Consider the following 25,614-nt stretch of genomic DNA (forward strand, 5'->3'; position numbering starts at 1 on the left):
AGATTGTATACGATACAAATTTTCATAATTACACTATGGTAATGCCTACTTTATGCACACAAAACAAATAACAAACAAAATGACTTTGCAATAACTTTGCATTTTTGTTGTTGCATTTCAAAATGCGAAAACATTTTGTCTCGTCTTTTTTTGTTGGATTTGGACGGTAGCACTAAAATAATAAATTGAATGAATAAAATGGATATATTTTACACTCGAAGAATAGTGAATTGCGTCATGTTTTCAGATTTGAGAGTTGTTGTGGTTTGTAATCCACAAAATTCGTTTCACACAAAAAAAACGAACTTCACTCATGGAAATGTGATAACCGCAACTATTCTCTATTTTGTGAGTTATGGATTAATCAACAAATGAGGAACTAGATTTTTGAGTTTTAACATTCCGTACCGAGTCACAAACGAGAATCCAAAATAGATTCACAACGGATTTTTTTTTATTCATTCGGCTAAATTACTCACAATACCATAACAGAAATTGTGTCGATTTTCACTTTTCCCGAAGTGTATCTTTTCTTCCCTTTTGTTAAATAGCACGCCAAATGCGCTACGACCATATTTGATGAAAAATATGTAGCCACAACAACGTGATACAATTCACTTTTCTTCGAGTGTACCACGAAATTCTTTTAGCTGTGAAATTCAACTCTCATTTTCTCAAATTCATTTTCAGCAAACAGATGTGTATAATTGACGAAGTGTACGAAGTTTTTCCAGACTTTGTCGAAGCGAAATTAAATCATAATATTTGAGAGCGGGTTTGATTTTATATGCACAAGAATTCAGGTGTGTACATCAGTACACATTTAAACGGGTTGAATGTGGAAATGAATAATAAATCTGTGAACGGGTTAAGCTTTTCACGGAGTTAAATGAACTTATTGATGTGTACACTATAAGGTCGGTTCTGTTGGGACATATATAATGTTCTGCTCATTTCGCAGATATAATCGTACGATTTTATTATTTATTTTCTCACAAAGTTGAGATGTAAGCTTGAAAATCGATTTAAAGTTGAGCCATACACAAAATCTCAGATGGAAGATTTTACGACGAATTAATAGGTTCATAAAATGAGAGATTTTGTTTCGTTTTTGTTTGATTTAAATACGGTATCGTTTAAATTGTTTAAAAAGCGACAGAGTTATACATGTGTACGATTACTGTACGTTATGACTAAATCTGTCACTTCTTTTGCTTAAGATAGTGAGTAGGGTTTGATACCCAGCACTTCTTCCGTTTAGTGACACTGAATTTTATCGTTAAGTGCTACAAAATGTAGCTGCCAAAGCAGATTTCTAACATTGACTTTCGTTAGGTGGAGTTCTGAAAAAAAAACTTGCCTCACTGTAAATATTAACCGAATCCGGAGCCAGGTTTAAAAATTGTATGCAAATTTCAGGTAAGCATGAGACCAAAATTGTCAGGTTTGGACAGTGAAGAGACTATATTGGGGAAAACATATTTCCAGATTTTCTTGAATTTTCCACATTTTCCTTCGACAGAAACGACAAAAGTAAACTAAAGATGAGTTAAAGTTTAGCGTGGCCTTATATATAGCAAAAATATATGTTAAAATGAATGAAGTAAAAGATTTTGTGTAAAATACTATGACCCACTATACAGAGGCGAAGTAATAGTAGATTAGGTCATTGTGTGGAATTTTTTATTTTGCCGAGTGTGGCATTATTGCAGCTCGAGCCGAAGACAAGATATGCAACTACACAAGGCAAAATACAAAGTTCCAAACAATTACGTAATTTATTTTACTCACGACACCACCGGGAAATAAACGCTCATGTCAATGACTCATTTCCCGCGGGTACGGTAGTATATGCTTTCCCTTTTAAAAATATTATTTTCAGAAATGTCTGCTTGAAAATAAATCCATTTCTCCAGTTCACTTGTCAATCACTATACCATAAAAGTAATATCTGACCACAATAAATCGAAATAGATTCATTAAATTTCAATGAAATGTGGTCAATGCCATTTTAAACTCCAAATTTCTCCATCGATCCGGCGTTAGTAGCAATCGCTGAACAATTCTAGCGCATTAATTTAAATTGGAACATAAATTGTCGATAGAACCATCTAATGTGTATAAAATAACGTTAATCGGATGGTGAAAATAAATTGGCGGCCGTAACGTTGTTATAAAGCCACAATGGAACGTTGTAACCATAATTAGGTATTTCATAAATAATTATCTTCCACTCATGTAATGCATTTTGCAGCGATAATATGGAGTTATTTAACAGCGACATCGATAACCGGGGGGAATGTGATTAATATTTTGAAATAAAAAGAACGAAAAACGAATTTCTGATATACGGTTCAATTACGACAACAACAACAAAAAATCGGTGAAAGAAACAATGAACAACGTTTGGGATTTCAGTCTCTGAATTGTTTTTTTTATTTTGAATTGAATGTACTTCATCAAAATGCTATATGTTCGTCGGTAGTCTGCATAATGCGTCGCAGACTGATTAATAAATCATCAGCATCGTATCACATAAGGACAATTCTCTCATAACATACGGTTATCCAGTCACAATCAGAGAGCAAAAATATTACAAGACGAATTCCTTTACTACATTGTTGGGAGGAAGACAGCCAAACCTTTTTTTGTTGTCGTTGTTACACTCGTTTTGGTCATTAAGAGGGATACAAAAAAGGGATTGAAATTCTCAAGGGTTGTATAATTTATGAATGTCTCATCGTAATGAAAAACTACTTGTATTTTTGTGTACAATCGCTGGATATGTTATGTTGTGAACCTTAACAGTTGACTTTCGTATGAAACTGGGTTTTATGCTGTAATTTATCGTGTCATAATATAAATCCACTAACTGTTTTGCTTGACTTATTAGGTTAAGCAATAAATGTACAAGCATTATACGACATTACATCAGTGGAATAACGTGATTTTCTTTGTTTTCCTTTTTTTCTGGCTCCCATAAAAATGGAAAATGTTACATTGACATGAATATATCTATAGTTGGGTCTGGCATGTCTTCCATTCACTTAAATTTAATTCTAACATCCGAGATAAATGGATAGACCGGAAGCCAGGGACTATTTTCCCGGAAAAAATGTCCCACATTTTCGTGACATTTTTTTTTTTGGAAAATTTAGGAAACGCGATAAAAAACTAGTGATTACGACAAGTAAATTAAAGCAAACAAAAAAAAAGGAATAAATGAAGCGAATGCAACCCAAACATTTCGTGGTCTATCGCAAATTGAATCCATTTTTCGTTTTGTTTAAATATTTGTTTTGTGCACAAAAGAGACTACACTATTTTCCGAATTAAAATTTCATCTTCATTTGTTCGTAGCCACGCGCCCGCTAATTTGTTTTTTTTTTTTAAACAAAGGAACATTTTCACATTGTCCTCCATCCGATTCTTATCTGCTTATCACGTAAGACCTTACATTTAACCGTTAAAAACTTACCTGACTTCTTAAAAACAATTTTAGATTTTTATTATCCAGAGCTACACTTCAAACCGTTCGCTGTGCCAAAAAAATCCAAATTCAATTTACGGATTATAATATTCCGCACTAATTCGTCGATCTCTCGATTTGATGGAGCTCCTTGTCGATGAGTGGTTGCTTCTAGTTCTGGAATTTCGACCAACATTGCCGACGCCCATATGATCACCGGGAATGTCTTGCCGACCCGTAATACTATCACGGTTCGAATACGAGCCCTGTGAACTTTTTCGACTATTCGAAACGCGAGCACTAACACCATTCACATCACCGAAGTCACTTTGATGCGTAAATACTAAATTCGGAAAATTGACCGAATGATCCAGTTTTTTCGGACTAATTGGAGCTAACTTGCTAATATCTGGCAGCTTGCGGTGATGTCGTTCGAATGACGAGTTGTGTCGGGTGATACTGCGAATTTTCTCACCTTTACGTTCTTGCTCAATCATGTCTTGTATGTCCATGCTACGTTCACGTTCCAATAGGTCAATGATTTCCATATCCCGTTCGTAAGTACTTGACGATTCTCGGCGTGACATTATGTCCGATTCGGACAGAATGTTGTCTTGACTACGCTGTAAACTGGGACGACTGAGCGACTTACGATCACTCACACTGTACAAACTGTCCCGGTCGAATAATGGACTCTTATCATAATATGAGTGGTCATTGCAGTAGGTGCTTGATGTTATATTAGAACAAGAATTATTCACCAGTTCTTTATCCACCGCCGCGGCTAGAACAATGCGACCTTTCGACGAAGTGCTTAGTCCATCAGCTTTTTTGGGTTTAACTAGTGTTCGATGGTCACTAATCACATTTATTTTCGACATATTTTGATTGTTGACTGCTACCACTTCCGTTAGCATGGCTTTCGGTTCATCGCAGGTTTCATTGGTTATTTCTTGTGTAACCGAATTTTCGGTTGAGCATTCATTGTTTTGAAGCTTGGTGACACGTCGAGATGACAGGCGAAAATATCCACGCAGACGTTCCTTGGCGGTTCTGTAACGAGAATGAAACAATTTTTATTCATTAGTCGCTATCCAATTGATGCCTTTTTGGATATCGAAAGTTTCTCAAAATGTTTTTCGCTAATCACAATTTCGCGAAACAATCGAATGAACTTGATGGACTTCCCGTCGTTTCACATATTTGATTTGCTATACGCACGTACTTTTAGAAGTAAAATAGTTCAATGCTAAAAGTTTGTAAAGTTTTCGTGCTTATTATGTGTACTCAATGTTGACATCATTCCATCGTTTAATTAAAATCGCGCTATAATGAAAGGTATACGTATAACCAGCCCTATACGTACAATTTCCGCATAACTTTGTTCATAGTTCAAGTTTTATTTAACAACATTTCGTCGCAATAATTTTACTCATTAGTTCGATACTCCTAGCTGACAGACCTGCACTTTGCAATAGAACATTCAAATATTCTACACAATTTGTGAAACAAATTAATTTTAGATCAGGGTCGGACCAGTATACTCAGAATACTCATCAGGTCGTGTAACTAAAGTCGTCCAAAATTTTATTGCTTATATCAAGTGACAGAATGAGAAACAATTGTATTTGTATTTGTGTTGTATTGTATTGTAAACAAGAATGAGAAACAAATCGGAAAATTCGTTCAAAATCTCAATTAAAGAGATTGAAGTTCGGACCTGTTTGCAGTCAAGATTGCCAGGCACGTGAAATGTCTGATATCAGCGGAAGTAAATTAATCCGTTTTGTGAAAAATTAATTTAAATTTTCCTAAACCCAAATCCTAAAAGGTTTTAATAAATCGGCATTACATTCGTTAAATTTAGTGGTTATGATAACGCAGCAATAAATTATAATCTTTTGCGTAGACTCTGAGCGTATACCGAAATATTCGCTTTAGTGGAAGAGAACGAATTTTCCATAAAAAATATGTTAATAGCGTAAAGGATAATTCCGTCATTGAGTGTGACACGTGCCACCAGCAAATTTGAGGAAATCTTTACCAGTTTAAACGTTACAACGAAAACACCTGGCACTGTTCATGAATGGTAAGATTGATTGGCATATTTCAATATTCAACTTTAAATTCAGTGTACTTTAAAGAAGCTACTGCAATTAATCATTCGGGCAACAATGATAGCGGCTTTAATTGAACGCAATGGTGTTAAATTGACTGAAATTGAAATTTTGTTCATTATATCAAAACAATGTGTATAAAATTGCCCAGACTTTTGACATTCTAAAAGAGTTTGAGCTGATTTGTTAATCTGAACAATTTTTTTTTAGACGAAAGCTTTACTGATAACGAAAGTACAGAGAGATTGATTGTCACAGTTGATTATCTTCCCCTTCCAATTCAGCTCCACAAAATCCGGTAATGCTAAATTATTTCAAAACATTTACTTTAACCATTCAAGCATACACACGGGTATTCTCCGTGGTACTTTCACGCATCCATATCGTAAGAGATTCAATCAATTATTGAAACGAGACCGTGAACGAATTTACGAATGAACGAAAACAGAATGTATTGTATATGGTATATATATATATGTACGTACAAGTGAACGGTCTGTGGTGGCATAATGTCTGTACGAATTGGTTCTATAATTACATACAACTCCCTGTTGCACACTATTTATTCGACATTTCACAGCATCAATGTTTCAGTGCTCTGATGAAATGTTTGCAGAAGGTAACTAGTGTTATTGCAACAAAAATGTTAGGATTTTTTTAAACCAAATTCTGCATGTTGGGAATTAGTGGCATAAGCAAAGAACCTTCACAGCAAATAGTTAATTTAGTATTCAAAAGCCAATTTGGTTTTTATTATAAAATCTAACTGAAAAGTTCTATTTAATGTATCCTGTGTGGAATTCACACTGTGTTGATTATTATTTCCGGTGGTCTATGGTCGGGAAATTTTCAATAAATATTTGGTACAGTAACTTGGTCATGTATTTGTTGGTCAGCAAAATTAATCTCCAAAAAGCAAATTCATTCTTAACAGAAACTTCGGTATTTCTACCAGCAATTTTGTTGGCATTTTTTCAGAAAATTTATTAATTTCCTCAACAGAACTAATTTCCTCAGTCAGCAAATTCATTCCGAACCAGAAAATTTATTGCACTACATGTCCGTTTTGGTACACTTGTGATAAAACATTTCCCATTTTTGAGTGCCTCATATTTTAGTGGAACAAAAAAAATTAATTATGGAAAATAGCTTGCATTTATCCTCAAACCTAGTTCGCTTAAATAGCAGTCATTCCATCATTTTTCCCATTTATGTGCAATAATTTAACATTTTTCGACAAATCGATTTGAACAAAATATTTTACTCGCTGCACCACCGAAATTTCGTTTTCCCTCAAAATGGATTAATTAGTACACTCTGTTGATCGATTTGATTGTAGATTATCTGCAGACCAGGGTAGTCAAAAAAAAAAATCGAAATGAGAGGCCGTAATCCCACGCAAGATCTAATAAAAATAGTACTTGTCGTTGTAAATTCCGTACCTGGAAATTTGTCAAACGAACTAGCGTAAAATTACCCTGCTCAGAATGTTGAAATTCGAAAGGTGTGAATATGGCAACACTACAGGTTGATGGAAAAGCCGATCAGAGTGACGTGGCGACAAAATGAGGCTCTCGAATAATTTTGCAAAAAACTTATTTAGTGTTCTAAGTCAAAATAATATTTTATTTGGGGTTAGAGCCTCTGATTTCTTTTTTTTATTGTCTGGATACCCTATGCAGACAGAAAGTAACAACTTTGCATAAAAATTGTTTGCTAAAAAACACCCAAAAATAACGTATTAATATCTCAAGTTGAAGAGGAAAAGTAAGCGATAGAGCATATAAGATCCCTCATATTTTTAACTAAACCGTTGATTCGTTCGTCTCCGAGATAGTTGGTATCGAACTAGCACAGTTTAGCACTTAGATGTTCTTTATAAAAGTCGTTAAAATTATCCCATAAACCTTTCGCAGCTCTTTTGATTCATTCCTTATAATTTTTGTTTGACAGTGAATTAATTCCCTTTAGCGAAACGAATGAATCTCTAAAAAAAACTTTCCATTATGAAGCGCAACTTAAACCAAAAGTTTAATGAGAAAATCTTATGTAAAATGGAAAAGTTTTTTCATTAGATTACAGCACACAAAAAACGCCAAACTCAAACTAAACATAAAAAGGTAACAAATTTCACCTTGATAGCATCCACGATCCATAGATGCAAGGATTGATAACTGTCGGCAGAAATCCCATCCAAACGAACATCAAAAATGTGATGTCAAAATGTGATGTATTTTCGTACGTCTCTTCCAATACCATTCGAGCGATTCTACATGGAAATGGCAAAGGAAATTTAATTTTTATTTGATTATTATATTTAAACATAATTTAATCAGTAGACGCAAAAAATGTGGTGCTGACAGTTCATAAAAAGGGAATTAAAAAAAATGATAAATTGAATTGGTATGTTAGCAACTGTGTAAAATAATGTGTATGGAAGAATAACGTAACAGCGAAACAACGCCTTAAATGGAGCGTTTCATTTGTTTTTTTGGGAATTTTTGTAAATTAGTTTCTTCGTTCCCCAGCGGATAATTCTTTTACGAGTGTGTTCTGTGTGAAGTATCGAGGGAGAGAAAGATGAAGGAAATGGTGGGACAGGCTCTATTTCCATTCAATCGTTCCATTCAAGGTGGCAATAGCTTCTTAGAGACACAAATTCAATATAAATATGTTATGTTGCATGTCTGACTTTTTCGTATGTTTAATGATGTTGAAACTTGAAACTGCGTTTCGTATTATATGCCATGAGTTGCGACGACATCTCAAAGTAAATTCGACATGTGTAGACGTAAGGTGGCATTTTCCACCACCTCCCCATTGTTTACACCTGTTATATATCTATAACGTGATGTGTCACACTTGACAACATCCCACCCTTCCTTTCGTGTGGACTTCTATTTCAGTTAAAATATTAAAACAAATGATATTGTAGGTCACGTTCCGTGTTGAACATTTCCTCTTATGATGTTTAACAAAAAAAAAAACTTCAATCAAAGCACCAAGTCTTACCGCAAAATCATCAGTGGACACATACAAATGACTTGAACAGCAGCCATTGCCCCTAAATGGTTCTGAGTGCCTAAGGAACGGATTACAACAATTTAACCACTTGCATTCCATTCCATGAATCTTAATTATTGGTAATACTTACGCTTTTCTCGATTTACATCAACTTCAGCATCGTATAAATCGTATGAACGGGAATTATTCGAGCGAGCTGCTGTACGTGTTGCACTTGGCGTCGACGTTGATGATGTCCTATGACAATTTATTTGATTTATTATTCATTCAGAAGCCACATGGCGAATTTAAAATCGTTTAATTTTCAACAGATATTATGCTATGCGACCGAAATATTAAATGAGTTGATTTCAAAAATGCTAAGATATTTTTCCATGTCGTCATTTCAGTGAAAATGAAAAAAGTTTTTTTTTGGTATTTACGAATTTATGTAAATTAATCGAATTGAATTTTATATCGTTATGTATATGGTGAATGGGAATATTCAATCAAAACGCATTGAATAGTTCAATAATTTAATAGGAAATGTTGGAGAAAATCATTGGATGGATATATCAGCGAAAAAATAAACTAGGCCCCACTGTTTGTGGGTCGGGTCCCTTGAATGTCTTTTTAAATTTAGGGAAATTAAAGTAAATTGATTTTTTTTATTAAAATGAAGAAAGTTAGCAATGACCAGTGATAAACGCACTGGATTCTTACTTGTACAATGCTAACTGTAGCACCGACTAAGCCCACAGAATGGTTACTTTTACAATGGACTTTAGCACAGACTAGTACACTCTTACATTTACAATGCTCACTTTAGCACCGATGTTATAGGTTTCGCCCGGATAATATTTTTGTTTCAATACTGGAATCAACCATTTCATTAAAAATTATTGAAATGAAAAGCATCTTTCGAATTTTTTAAATTGAAAGAAAAGAATTGTGTCAATGAAAAGCTATTGGAATGCGTGGTTTTTTGTTACTTCACAAACGTTAAAAGTTATACAAAAATTGAATATTGTTAGAAATTATTAGTCCATCATTTCATATTAAGCAGTGCACGACATAAATTTTATTATTTTATTAGTTTTTGAAAGGCGTTCAGATTTTCCATATCTGGTTCAGGGTTTTTCGCAATCAAAAACCAGATAAAATTGCTTTTGGGAATTACTTCAAGATCATGAGTACTAAGCTGACCATCTATGAACTTGAACCCAAAAACTTTTTTCTTCGTCGAATACAGCCAAAACTTCCAAATTTGGTTTAGGAATTCTCGAGTTATCTTGAAATCCGAAAGCCAGACAAAAATGATCTTGGGAATTACTTAGAAAGCATGAGTCCAACATTGACCGTATTCGAAATTGAGCACAAAAATGTTGTTTGTCATCGAATAAAACCAAAGGTTTCAAAATTGGTTCCGGATTTCTCGAGATATCGTGAAATCCGTCCAACATCGACCACCTACGAACTTGACCTGAGGAATTTTATTACTCGTCGATTAAAACCAAAATTTCCAAAATCGGTGTAGATTTACTCAAGTTATCGTGCTATCAAGAAACCGGAAAAAAAACTCTTTCGGAAATAACTACCAGATCAGTAGGTCGATATTGACCATTTACGAACTTTACCTCAGGAATTTAATTCCTCGTCGATTGAAACATTTCATACATTTTACAAAATCGATCATAGCGAGCGTATTTTATGATATATGACCCTTGACTTAACAGTCAAGGGAATAAATCGACGTGTTATATGGCCTCGCACCTCTCTGATGTGTCATTTTTTGCGTACGTTAGTGTTACATAATAGGACATCTTCTCCTTCTACAGATAATGGTTCCAGCTCACTATCATAAAAGATAATAATGTTTCTGTGACACCTGCGAATGTATAGTATGCGAGTGTCGGTTCACTACAGTGCACGCTTGAAGAAACGTCTATTCAGCTGTATTATCTTCCATCCAATCGAAATACATGGGACAAGTGGGCGCCACATTTTTTTCATAGTACTTCATTCTCTGCGGCTTATTTTCATGTGAACCAACTTCACATTTGTCATTACAGAACAAATACCACCATATGAAGTTGGTTCACATGAAAATAAGCGCACTGACAGCACTGACAGCAACTCTTTTACATTTATTCTTAGTTTCTAAACATCATTCTCCTATTTTCCATCTCACACCAGGCTTAATCAAAAGAAGTAACAGATTTAGTGACAATACACCTGACGTTTGTAGTACACTTGCAAATATAGTTTGAACATTATTTTTGTAGCTTGTCAACCATTTCCTATGCACCATGTTCTTGTTGTTCATAAAATAAATATTGGCTACATGTACAGCAGTTTATGCTCGATCGATATAATATCGAAAGCAGTTGACGTTTTAATTATGTAGTTAGATACTTCTTAAAGAACATTCCATAAAATAAAGTCGCTGTAAGTGATTTAACAACTTTGAACAAATGGACACAACATTGTGTTAGGAAGTCCGTACATTTTATTCTACATAAATCAGACAAAGAAATATAATGAGATTATAATATTGTAGTTGTACGAAGCACATCTGTTTTTGACAATTAAAATAACGTTCGTAGTTTGTGATGTTGTTTTGTCTCCTAAAAGTTTCTTCAAAGAGAAACTTTCGGCTTAAAACAATTAGCGCGTTCTAAGAAGGTTTTTAATTTTATATTTTTTCTTAATAATAATTCTATTTTTTCATCTTCTGAATTCCTTTATACACTCAAAAAAAAATTAAAAACGTAAGTTAGGCTATAGGCAAACTCATCCCATTTATTTGAAGCGAAGAAAAAAATGTTCTACGTTAGATATAATATGAAAAAAAGCAAAAACGAAAATCCATTCTGCAAAACCGGTCTAATTACGAGAATTTTGTTGACTTTTACCTATCTTACATGATATTGCCAACATAGGTCGTCAAGCGAAACCTTTCCAAATATTACTCATAAAATATATTAAAATCAAAAATTAATTACATCCAAATAATCGTAGAGGCAGACCTTTCAATATTCATTACGACCTGGGTTCTATCCGAAAACCGTAAAATCTTTCATCCGAAAAAGTCAATTATCTCTACCTACCCCCAATAAAAACGGAAGAAACTATTTGATTTAGGGAAAATAATAATTGATATTGATACTTCAAAGTACGTGTACCATCAGGTAGGAAATCAATTATTTATATTAGGACTGAAATTTTGTCGGAACATAATTTCACTCTGCACAAATTCATTTTCACTGATACGGGTACAGTACAGTGAGAATGTTTTTGCTATTCAAATCATCGCTGTGTTAATTAATTGTTTCGGATGATATTTCATCCGCGTTATTGATTTGACCAGTGCATTTCGTTTGTTTTCCATCACGAAATTATTACTGAATCTAGCGAAACTTTATCAAATTTGCGTCCAAAACCAAAAACCAAGCAAATTAAATTTCCACAGCAAATAAACAAACTCCACATTGGACTTCATGAAGGGCGTCGTATGGAGAGAAAGAGGTAACCAAATTCAGACAATACATGTTTAAGGATTAAGGAAAGCCCTAGACTATGTTACGGGTTGCTAGAAAACCTGAAAAAGGTCAGAACGTCTTTGGTGAACAGACTCTGAGAGGATTTTCTAAATGTAAATTGCATCCTTACCTTCTTAGTACCCCCTGAAGGGCAATGTCGTTCAATTCGGAAATTCAATGTATAAAGTCTGCGAAAATATCAATTAATTGTGCTAACCAGACCCGAAAATGTAAATATGTTCTCATAACCGAAAGAAAAAAATGTTTTATCCCCGAAACCATATCTGATCCGGTTCGGTTACAGGTAGGCAATATATTTTTTTTTTTTGTCGGTTCACCCATATCTTAGATTTATACAAATTACTTCTCATATTGTGTACGCCACACATATCGAATACATACCTTTGCCTATTCCGCACATCCGCTCGATGTTCAAACATCATCACACCCAACGGGCCCTCCGGTGGTCGCAGTTCTCTCGACGTACGTATGTATAGATAAGCCAGTACAGTTGCTGGAGCACAGTACCTGTAATTTTGATAAATGCGATATTTGAATTTTTTTCTTCTCCGAAACTCACAAACTCTTGGCATGGCACAACAACAGCAACAACAAAAAAACTGTGATATGTACTTTACATATCAAAACAAATACGGAGTAGGTAAAACGAAAGATAAGGACGAAAGTAAACAAAATTGAAAAAAGGGAAAAGAAAAAATGGTGACAGTAAATTTTAATAAAAAATTGTTGTTGGTTGATGTGTGGCAAGGGTGGAATATATTCAAATGTTCAACCCAGATATTTTCACTGGAACCACTCGTTTCTTATATACCCACCAAACAAAAAAAAAAAACGAAGAAAACGTAAAACTTACATCATAACAAACAGGCCTCGCATGTACTCCTGCATGTCATCGACCAGGTTCACGACACATATTCCAACTCCTCGAAATTTTGGTATGTAAGTCTGCAGAAAATCGTACAACAATTTTATAAAGCGCTCACACCGAAATTGGTACGATAAATATTCATCAACATCATCGAATTTATAGAGACTGGGTGTTGCGTTACAATAGAGAAAAATCTGAGAAAGAACCATTTGTAAATGGAATATTATAAATTCGTGTGTTTCGGGTAGTCTATTATTTATACGGGGGCTTGCCACGTGTCTGTGGCAAAAAAAAACCGAAATGTTTTAACAATGTTAACCCGATATTGTTTTAGGTGACCATGCGACATAGTTTCTGAATTCAGAAACTTTTCCTCTGAAGCAGAAACATCTTGGCAATGCTTTGTATGTGCCTTAACAAGTATCTACGACATATTTTATACAGAAGGTCCTTCGATGAGAACGTTTTTTTACACACTCTAGTTAATTTTGTTAGGTAGAATAGTTTTGTGTTATCCCTTCTCAAATATTTTCCTTTCATTTGCGAAAATATGGACTCGTCTAAATATTTACAATGTCATTGGATTGGTTTGGATTTGATATGCTGAGCTATAAGAAAATGTGAAAAGCTCTACACATATATTACATTGAAAACCTTTTGAAAATGGCAGGCTTATCACGATATAATTGTTAAATCTGTCTTTCCTTTTGTTTCAAGTATTTGCCTAGTGTTTAATAAAAACATCTTTTACTTCATCTGTCTAAACATACATTTTGTTGTATAAGTGGTAGTGGATAGAGATCATACTTTTGGTTCGTCGTCGCCGGCATTACAGATGATTAGCCGCTTCTGCAAGGTTAACTTTCTTTTGCGACCAACCTCTATACTCTCGATTCGTATAGTGTAGATCCGGATATATTTTTCACTCTCTTACTCACCTTCGAAATAAAAAGCCACCAACATTACGACTCCTAACCCCCAATCTCAGCTCAATCTTAACGCTATCCTATGCTTCCTTTAAGTTCGGACAAAATATTAGTGTTTCACTTCATGTGATTACTTACAGACTATCTGTTTCGCCTCGACAAATATTTGGGATGTGTAAAATTAATCAATTTTTCATTAGGGACGTCCACTTAATTAGCGGTGATGTCCCTTATGAACGGTCCCTGAAGACTTCGTGGGCATTTTGGGATTGAATTATTTTCGATTCAAATTTCTAAAACTGAAGGAAAGAACTTGTTACCAGATGTCTAATATAAAGCAAGTTAGCCAATTGAGAAATGGTTTAGACCAACGGAAACAGTTCATATTAATTGATAAATGAAATTTAAAAAAAATCTAATGAAAAGGATTCGGTGTGCTCGGTGGAAGTGACAAATTACTTCTGAAACAAAATTAAAGAGAAAAAAACGTTTTCGTGAACGTTTTTCAAGTTCAGCTTTAACGAACAATTCGAACTGAAATTTGTGAGTAAATAAAACAGATTCGAAGTTGACAAGAAAATTTTCAAACCAAAAAATATATTTGCCCTAAAAAAAATACAGACCGGTGACAGTCAGACGTAGACACGTATTTTATTGGATTTGAAAAGTATATGAGTATAAGCCGATTTAAATTCTATCGGGTATGTATAGAAAATTATACCTTTGCTAATCTGATACATCACCTTGCTTATTTATCTCCCTTTTCAATGATTTAGAAAAAAAAATATATCAAACGAAAGGCAACATTTTATACTCTCATTTTAATCGAATGCGGTTTGTAATTGCGAGAGATATACTTTATGCGAATCGGATGGATCAGTAACCTTTTAGTGTAAATTCAATGGTTTTAATTATGTCGTTCCTTCTCAACTCACTGCTTTATTACAGACTTACCTCTGAAATCCTCAGACCTAACTGTTGTTAGGGACTGTATATCTGCTATTAAATAAATTTTCCTTTACAAGGGAAGGAAAATTGGAAAGTCTTTCCCTCCTTCGTAAAGGAAAACTACTACTAAACTCATACTACAGTCGGGAACGAATTTCATATTTCGTATCACGATAAGTAAAAGTAAAAGCTAAAGCCCTCGGACACTTTTACTCATTTGGATACGAAATACCAAATTCCTTCCCTTGAATAGTAATATACTATTACGTTCAGTTGTTTAAATTATTGTCTAGTGTTTGATATAAATTCTCGAACCTAATTTGTGTCAACTCAAAGAATATGTATACTGACAAAAAAGTTTGGAAAAACTCAGCTGTTGCAGTTAATTTTGTCTCCAGGTCTACATTATCTGACGCAGCTGTATTTTTTGTATGGGGCGCTACAGCTGTGGCAGCTATTGTAGGTTACCTGGAGACAACGTTACCTGCAACAGCTGAGTTTTTCGAAATTTTTTTGTCAGTGTAGGATGTAGGATAAGATTATGGTGAAATCTAAGAGTAATTATACACGGAAAATTCGGCAAATTCGACATTTGTGGTGTGCTGCATATATTTGCTGCAGACTGAATAATGTTCCCGTGTGTTGTATTACAATAAACATGTAATATGAATATTTTCAAAATATAGTTCCGGCAACAATATTATTCAGCTCGTAGGAATATTGTGAGGTTCCCAGGTATATATTTGCTGTGTGCTGAATTATATCTTCAAATTAGTTGTGGGATGTATTACTTAACTTTACCTGCATGCCGAATATTGACTAAATGGTACTATCGAACTATACCTGCATGCTGAATATTGACTAAATGAATAAAGTCGTCTGAATTTAGAATGGACTATGCAACAATAAATTTATTGTTTTAATGAAATAAAAGGAAGATCTCAAGAACATACGCATAAAGATGATTATCAAATCTAATTTTATTCCTTCATTTAAAGTTATTTCTATTTTTACCGAATTAATATGCAATGATAATGTTACATTTATGTATTTCAATAGAAATTTTGACGAACGAACTTTTAAATCCATTTTCGGTGTTAAAGGCTTTTGAAATGTTAACAGAAATAGTTGGTGGTATTCAGCAATAAATGATGGAATTTGTTTATGTACTGTCCGTTTGACAAGAGGATCGCCACGGTTCAGCAGGGGGTTTTGAACATTTGTTTTTTACACGTTGGCACACGTACTCTTGTCAGATTCAAGATTCTTTTTACGAAGGTTACGCTGATTATAATTTGTGAAAAAGGCCAATACCTTGCAAATGTGTCATATCTTGGACAGAATTTGACACTGCAATATCTGCAACATGAAAAAACTAAATGTTCGAAACCCCCTGAAACCCCGTGCTTCCACCTACGTAATATACACAAACTAGGTGAGCCAATCTTAATTTATTAATTCGCGTAATAGATGCTCACTATTAATGTGAACAGTTTTTTTGTAGAACGATTGAAAAAACCTCTAATTCAGAACCAGGCTCAGAATCAAAATAATAATATCCGATTACATTGCTTAGTGGGGAGGAGTACTACATTTCATAGAAAATAAATTCAATTAAATGTTGTTGCATAACCCATTCTAAATACGGACGACTTTATTCATTTAGTCAATATCCAGCATGCAGGTATAAATATGCCTGTGTGCTGCATAAAGCAAAGTAACAACGGTTCGAAATAAGACTGCCACTATATGCAAGCAGTATAGCAGCAGTGGTAAAGTCGTTGGCAGTCAGAAACTGAGGTTAAGCATCGATGGTCGCGGTCCGTACTTGGGTGGGTGACCGGAAAAAACGTAAGCAAAAAAAAATTCTGTTAGCAATTTAATATGATGAATTTAAATATAAATCTACCGCTAATAACAAAAAATAATAATAAAATTGAAAATAATAAAAAAAAAAAATTTGAAAATTTTTTTTCGTTTTTTTTGCTAACGCAAATAATATTGATAAAGTTAATTAAATCAATTTCTTCTATTAAACGATAAATTAGGTTGTTTATTGAATTGAAAAAAATGGCGTCATTTTATATTATAAAACAGGCATACAGCTAAGACCTGCACGCTGAAAAATAATATCCAGCACACAACAACAATATTCATTAGGCGGGCATTGTATGATCCTCAGATATGCAATATGCAGCACACAACTAATGTTCTATAATCGTGAAGCTGTTCCTGATTTCTTCGTCTGGGGTGCATATATGAGTTTTCCGTGTACCTAGAGAGGAAATTTCGAACAAAGTTACTTAAAATACGTGGTCCCAACATGAAACACGAAATGTTTATTGGTATGTGTGTTTGCCCTCTTTTGAACTATCAAAAGCGAAATAGCGTCAGCGTATACATGTATTGGTGTAAAAGTATACGAAATGTGTATCTTATACAAGCTGATGTTGGGACCACATTTCGTCGTACAAATTTCCTCTCTAGTTACACGGAAAATTCGGCAAATTCGACATTTGTTGTGTGCTGCATATATTTGCTGCAGACTGAATAATGTTCCCGTGTGTTGTATTACAATAAACATGTAATATGAATATTTTCAAAATATAGTTCCGGCAACATTATTATTCAGCTCGTAGGAATATTGTGATGTTCCCAGGTATATATTTGCTGTGTGCTGAATTATATCTTCAAATTAGTTGTGGGATGTATTACTTAACTTTACCTGCATGCCGAATATTGACTAAATGGTACTATCGAACTATACCTGCATGCTGAATATTGACTAAATGAATAAAGTCGTCTGTATTTAGAATGGACTATGCAACAATAAATTTATTGTTTTAATGAAATAAAAGGAAGATCTCAAGAACATACGCATAAAGCTGATTATCAAATCTAATTTTATTCCTTCATTTAAAGTTATTTCTATTTTTACCGAATTAATATGCAATGATAATGTTACATTTATGTATTTCAATAGAAATTTTGACGAACGAACTTTTAAATCCATTTTCGGTGTTAAAGGCTTTTAAATTTTAACAGAAATAGTTGGTGGTATTCAGCAATAAATGATGGAATTTGTTTATGTACTGTCCGTCTGACAAGAGGATCGCCACGGTTCAGCAGGGGGTTTTGAACATTTGTTTTTTACACGTTGGCACACGTGCTCTTGTCAGATTCAAGATTCTTTTTACGAAGGTTACGCTGATTATACTTTGTGGAAAAGGCCAATACCTTGCAAATATGTCACATCTTGGACAGAATTTGACACTGCAATATCTGCAACATGAAAAAACTAAATGTTCGAAACCCCCTGAAACCCCGTGCTTCCACCTACGTAATATACACAAACTAGGTGAGCCAATCTTAATTTATTAATTCGCGTAATAGATGCTCACCATTAATGTGAACAGTTTTTTTGTAGAACGATTGAAAAAACCTCTAATTCAGAACCAGGCTCAGAATTAAAATAATAATATCCGATGACATTGCTTAGTGGGGAGAAGTACTACATTTCATAGAAAATAAATTCAATTAAATGTTGTTGCATAACCCATTCTAAATACGGACGACTTTATTCATTTAGTCAATATTCAGCATGTAGGTATAAATATGCCTGTGTGCTGCATAAAGCAAAGTAACAACGGTTCGAAATAAGACTGCCACTATATGCAAGCAGTATAGCAGCAGTGGTAAAGTCGTTGGCAGTCAGAAACTGAGGTTAAGCATCGATGGTCGCGGTCCGTACTTGGGTGGGTGACCGGAAAAAACGTAAGCAAAAAAAAAATTCTGTTAGCAATTTAATATGATGAATTTAAATATAAATCTACGGCTAATAACAAATAATAATAATAAAATTGAAAATTTAAAAAATTAAATTTTTTTTAAACGTTTTTTTGTTTTTTTTTTTGCAAATAAAATTGATAAAGATAATTAAATCAATTTCTTCTATTAAACGATAAATTAGGTTGTTTATTGAATTGAAAAAAATTTAAAATACAGCTAAGACCTGCACGCTGAAAAATAATATCCAGCACACAACAACAATATTCATTAGGCGGGCATTGTATGATCCTCAGATCAATATGCAGCACACAACTAATGTTCTATAATCGTGAAGCTGTTCCCGATTTCTTCGTCTGGGGTGCATATATGAGTTTTCCGTGTATAATTACTCTAAGGGTGAGATACAAATTGCCAATGTCCAAAAATTTAGATCATGTTGTCTTCTAACTTTTTTTTACATTTGCACAAAAACAAGCTATCACGGCTTTATGGTACAAAAAATGAGTTAAAGATTGTCTCGCCCAATAATATGTCAATAAGTTCTATGGGTCTTTCACTATCTAAATTGTACAGATCCACATGAAAGCTAACTATGACTTTCGAATCAGCAAACTCACGGCCGGACGAAACCTATTTGTCTTATAAATTATTATTAAGGCAAATTCAAATCACTTACACGCCAGTAATTTAAGTCGTTAGACCCGATTCAAAGATAAGGCACGAACATAATTGTCATTTGTTGTAGAAATACAACAAAAAAAAACCTTTCTAATACATCAATGTCTTTGCCGAAAAAATACAAAAACATAGTTTACCCTGTGTATATATACAACACACACACTGTATATACTATTATACTATGCATACAACAGCGTCTCCATCTCCAATCTCCATAGACCGAATGTAATAAGTTCTTTATCAAAATCTTATATCAACTTACCCCCAAATCCAAGTATGTTGTATATATGGGATACGGCAAACTTATAACCATTCCGGTAAGCCATGTTGCACAGCTACACACGAACGACGGTAATCGAGATTTTAATGGATCACCCAACCATCTCATTCGATCCCAAGCAATTAATAAATGAGTAATCAGAACAACATGTAGAGGTATGTCCTGCAACAATGAAATTGTTATTCGTATTTTTCAGTTGTTTTCCGAATCAAAATTATTTATTTTATTCGTTTAATTTGCGATTTTTTATGCCAAACTGTTCAGTATGCAATGTTATGTATATATACATCGTATATAGTATATAGAGCCATAAAAGTGAACAACATTAACGGTGACACTTTTATAAGAGAGAATTTATTGCGAATAATAGGGTTAGACATGGTTAGTGGGGGTATATGATAAATTTGTATATTTAAAACATAAAACATGTGTTTTTCTGTCTAGCTAGCATCTATAGTTATATATTCAGATGATTAAAATTGTCATGGAGGGATTCTTTTGAAGAACAGCCCACCAAAATCGGTAGCATTTTACAAGTGGACTTTTCAAAAAAAAAAAATGCCTTGACGCTTGTGTGGCTAGTGAAAGGTGATCGAAAACCAACAACGTGAATTTTTCTGATGGAAATTTCTCCAGGTAATTGAAATGTAAAATGTCGTGTGGTGTATCATTAGAAAGTTAATTGCACGTACTTTCGGAGCAAGTATGTCCTTTTTTGGTTTAAGCATCATCCACATTGATACATGATCAGTTGAAAAGTGAGTGTTAATTTGACCATTTCGGTAAACGTCTAGCGATTCATCTGCATCCGAAACGCAACGATAACATCAAAGAACTGTTTTCCATGATCGCTATTGGTCTCATCTTTGTAATGACAAATCTGCAAGGGTAGTGTCACGATGAATTGTAAATTTGAGACTCAATTCCTCAACTCGAATAATTCCGTGCACGCCGAAGATCTGATCAAAAAAATTTTTTATGCAAGCTTACGTTTTCGGATATAGAACTACCGCTTGCAGTTCACCGAAATGGTCAAATGGTGTAGTAATTTTACACCCAATTTTGTAGCTCTTTCGAATTGATCTAACTAATAAATGAAGTGAAAAATACCCTATTTGCTCCGAAGTACATGTGCCTTTCAGACGACCTTATACGTCTAATGTAGCTGAAGAAATGTCCATTAGAAAACCGCATGTTTTTGGTTTTGTTCACCTCCTCTTGTCAAGGATTTTTTTGAAAGTGGTTTTGGTTTCTATGGCTCAATAACTTTCGAGTCCCTTTTGAAAAATGCGTTCGATTTCGGTATGCTATTTTTCAAGAGAATCCCTCCATTTCAGTGTGAAATCGATTAAAATACACAGCCAAAATGGTAGAGTGACATGGGTCAAATTTTTGAAATAATCAATTTTGAAGGATTGATTTTGGTACGAGATTTTTCATTTGTATAAAGAAAATGGTTTCTGTACCGTCACAGAGCCATCTCCCATATCACAGTTTGACTTGTTTCACGTAAACTCGACATCCTGTGAGAAGACCCAAAAAATATTTCGTTCACTCGGTGGCTCGTAAAAATCGGTCCATTGATCTGATTTTTATATGTTTTCCCATCTGATACTCCATCTAATATAATCAATATCTTTGATTTTCTGTGCCTCATAGAGTATCTTCGCTTCCCTATTTACGTTACATGTTCACAACAAATTTTGTTTCAGCTTCAGTACCCGCTTTGTCGCTTTATATTTTTAAAATCGAATTTCCAAACGAATTTTTCAATTTCTCACTGACGAAAAGTAAAACTTTCGTTGTATTTATTGGGTAGTTCTATGCAGCTCGATGATAATGTTTTCTGAATGCCTACGGCAATGTATTGCACACAATACATTTCACAAAAGATGAAGTTTAGTTCTTTCGGTGATGCGTTAGTAGAAAAAGTAGACCGCTTTTGCGTTTACTACCTTTTAGCAACCTTTTTTTTCTAGAATTTTTTTCGGTCAAACTTTTGCTTTTACAATTTTTGCGTACATGCGCAGAATGCGTAACCTTCAGCGATATCAGTTGTTTTGGAAGTATGCACAGGGACTTGCGTCACTTTTACTCTTTTAAGGGTTTTTGAATGATATATCAGAGACAGAGAGTCAAAATCCCCGATATAGTAACTATAAACTATAGTAGAATGGTGTGCTTTGGACAAGTGATTATTATAGATATGTAGATTTTAAAAACGATTACTAGCCTTTAGGAAACCCACCCTTAACCCATCCACCCCTATTCAAAGTTTTCAGTGTATAGGCAACTTGAATGAATTATTGTGAACTGAATTCTTCACCTATCGTAGTGATATATAGCTTAAATGAAAGAAGAAGGTTCAACTTTTTTTTTCAGGATCCTAAAATTTTCCGATTTTCCACACATTTTCCAATTTTTCTTCCGGTGTAGATATGAATTTGCAAGTTAAATTTAAATATCTTCAAAACTTCGTTTTGAAAGTGAAAATTCCTTTTTTGATTATTGTTTAGTATTCAATTTGCCACTACTTTTTCGAAGAAACCTCTTTTGGATTTTTCCAAACGTAGCGGCGAGGTACCATTTTTGTGTTAAATTTGAGCTATTTTTAATGAGATTTTTTTTTAACAAAAAAACTTTTGGTCGTTTTTTAAGCAGATTACTTGTTAAAACTACTATAAATGACTGAAAAATAGTAAAATAGTTGGTTGGTTTTCCAATTTAGGGACAGGGTTATGGTAGCTCATTTGTGTTTATTATGCCAATTTGTTACCCCTTATAAACTTTGACCAAAACTGTATCTCTCGCACTCAGGTCTAGCAGAAAATAATTAACATCATCATAAAGCTGCAGATCTCAGCTTTACGATGAGACCAAACACTCCATATTGAAATGAAAATATTATCAACTTTGGACACATTAGGTGTTACGGGGCACTTCTGCTCGCTAAAATTAATTGCTTGAAACTCTACAAAAAAAAAATGCAAACAGAGCCTATCATGCAAGACATTTTGGAATGATTATAACATTGCCGTCCATTCCTTATAGCCTCCTTCCTTTAAAGACTAGCAAGTTTTACTTTTCTTCACTGAACTGTGAACCATATATTGTCTCACATTTTAAGATCCCTAAATTGCAATATGACGGTAAAACCACAGTGCAAAACCACATACATACACTAAATTAGAAAATCCACCTCAACGATTTCGGGTAAAAAGAAATAAAAGTAAAAATTAGATTTGAACGCTTCGAATTAGACGATAATTGAGATTTAAAAGATAAATAGAAGAGATGTTTAAAATGGCTCGGAAAGTTTCCCATGGTTTTCTATTTCAATTATTTTTTTCACCCCACGCGTCTTTTGTTGACGCTAATTTTACATACATTTCTAATTAGCAACTTAATCTAAATGCTTTTTATCGGACATCACCCCTCTATATAAGCGATGAGTAAGCGTCTTCGGAATAACAGCTCCAACCGTGTACACCGATTCCCTATTTCAGCCATGCTTTTCACATAAAACAACTTTTTTAATAACGTAAGTAACTTGGTCGAGCAAAACAATCATTGATGTTGATATTATATAACATTCTCTCCGATTTTCCTGTGCAAATATATAATTTCCAGTAAGAAAAAAAATTGTTGCGATTTAATATAACGGAAGATCTAATGTAAAGCATAAAATCCACAAAGAGTCTTAAGTAACTATATGTACGGTTTGGGTATAAATAGCAAACAACGTTAGGTGGAAATCACAGATGTACGTTATACAGAATTCTTTGGGGTGTCTTGTGGCTGAAAATTAATACCGAAAAAAAAAATCATTTAAAAGTTGAATGGAGGAAAAAGCCAAAGCCACTGAACAGATTAGTTTACATGAACATGTCATGGCGTTTTATGACTCGTAAAGTCGAATATATATGCGTTCTGCCATGTTGATGATGGACGATTTTATTACGATTACTTGGGGTTCCACTGTGTTCTTAGATCCCTTTATCATGCAATTAGCAGTCTGTTTTTCGTTTTGTTCCCTTGTTATTACTTGCTAAGAAGTTCGACATAGGAATACGGTTTTATTCACCTGATTGTAAGTGTCACATTTCAACCGGTTGTGGGTTTAATATAAATGCTCCTCCTCAATAGTTTATATTCGTGAGTAAAGGTCGACGGTCAGTTATTCGTAATTGAGGGCACTGGCCACATGTACTATTTTTGAAGACTTGAAATACATGGAGACCTGTAACGTGTACTGTACGTGTACATTTACATGTAAAAACTCGATCCGAGAAGAGATTGTTGTTTGTATTGAGGTTATTGAGGAAAAACGATTATTTCCTGAAAATTTGCTTCGAGACGTTCAAGCATACATGGTCCGGAAAGTACACGCAAAAATTGGATTTTAGATTAAAGGTTACTGAAATGATCAACTTTGCAATAGAGCGAAAAAGAAATTTGAACAACGTAAGGTGTTAATGTAAGGCGGTCTTAACCCTCCCTGATGACCAGATAAATTAAAATTTGTAACCTGTCGACCGAGTATAATGTATTGCTTAACCTAACATCTGCAGTGTTAAGCCGAATCCCCGTATTGTGTGTGCGAGCGTTTGAAATCTTTGCGCTTCTTTTGCGATTAAATTGAAATTGGATTACTTCAGTGGAATACAAAAGAAGCTTAAAGCTCTCGAAAGCTAAAAGCAAAGTCACAAATACGATAAGGTGTTTTACCACTCGCCTCCGTACGATTTAATCCGTTTCTTCAAAACATTCCAAATTCCATACGCGAGCAAACGTTGTCCCACCTACTTCCATTGGCGCATCTATCGGCACACTATTTCTTTCCAATGGTACACTATTTCCTTCTATTAGTCACCAAAAACAGCACCTGTCCCAGTATTTTCTCCCTCGCCAGATTGATATCTTTTTTGTTAACCGGCCGCAAACGTACTAAACAGAAAATTAGTGCAAAATGCACAATATCATAGATGTTACGAAATTTCTCTCAATTAATTGTGGCTCTTCACCCAAGAGGTCGAATTTTTAATTAAAAAATAATTTTCGCGTAGAGTCAATGTTTATAATTAATCCATAACAAAATCGAAAATTAAATCTCCTGCTAAATAAAACAAGGCACAAAAACAAAGTGAAAATGTAATTAAGCCAAAATTTGGACCAAAGTTTCAATTTGTTCTGATGAAAATCCTTTATTATCAATCAACTTGATAAACACGACCTATATAACCAATTAACGTTTTCAGATTGTTTCTGATTCGCTTTTAATATCAAAATAATTCAATTGGCCGAAATAATAACAATGATCTAATCGGAAAATCCATTTAACATCGTCTACCCTATGGCGATTAACTTCATAAATATGAGGAAAACTAAAAATTACGGATGAGGTCGTCACCGAAATGAAAGTACCATGTTATGTTAGAGCACATACAAGGTCGTCAATTAGGCATAATGATCCTTGTGCGGCGAAATCATCAATGGTACATGGTAGTGTGATGCGTGCTTGATCTTTTATGTTTGACTCTTTGAAAAGTATTTTTTAGACCAATTGTCAAGCCATATAATTACTGCATTGAAAATGTTCGAGCCAACTCTTTTTATCAATAGCAGAAATAAACTTCTATCGCAACGTAAATTCTTCTTCTAATTTTTCCCATTTTAAAATTTCTCTTTGAAAAGACTCTAATTACACCCATCACTGATTTCACAAAAAAAAAAATCTTCGTCGCTAACTATAATCGAAGTGACGTATATTCTCTCAAACCAGCATACATACATACATACCGGCATTTATAAAGCGATAATTACGGGTAGGGTTTATCGATTCAACACACCGTCGACACGACATTGATTTCCAGAAGAAAGCTTGCCAGACATACCTCGGAACGTCTTCAATTGCACAGCTAAAAATTATTTCAACACAGACTCATTCCACTCATTAAATTGATATAATCTCGC

The 25,614-nt window shown here is 34.1% G+C and overlaps 1 protein-coding gene across 1 annotated transcript in view; it reads right to left on the reverse strand.

Moving 5' to 3' along the window:
- Nucleotides 1-3,255: 3,255 nt before the first annotated feature.
- The window catches only part of LOC119067294 (alpha-1A adrenergic receptor), a 60,199-nt gene continuing 37,840 nt past the window's right edge, over nucleotides 3,256-25,614 (reverse strand). The window contains exons 5-11 of the mRNA XM_037170185.1: nucleotides 19,624-19,803; nucleotides 13,006-13,097; nucleotides 12,534-12,659; nucleotides 8,741-8,847; nucleotides 8,599-8,668; nucleotides 7,721-7,855; nucleotides 3,256-4,522 (exon numbers count right to left, since the gene is read on the reverse strand). Coding sequence (XP_037026080.1) covers nucleotides 3,565-4,522; nucleotides 7,721-7,855; nucleotides 8,599-8,668; nucleotides 8,741-8,847; nucleotides 12,534-12,659; nucleotides 13,006-13,097; nucleotides 19,624-19,803 — 1,668 coding nt within the window. The 3' untranslated portion in view covers nucleotides 3,256-3,564. The remainder of the gene's footprint in view (nucleotides 4,523-7,720; nucleotides 7,856-8,598; nucleotides 8,669-8,740; nucleotides 8,848-12,533; nucleotides 12,660-13,005; nucleotides 13,098-19,623; nucleotides 19,804-25,614) is intronic.

This window comes from Bradysia coprophila, assembly GCF_014529535.1.
Source record: "Bradysia coprophila strain Holo2 chromosome X unlocalized genomic scaffold, BU_Bcop_v1 contig_12, whole genome shotgun sequence".
Taxonomy (NCBI): domain Eukaryota; kingdom Metazoa; phylum Arthropoda; class Insecta; order Diptera; family Sciaridae; genus Bradysia; species Bradysia coprophila.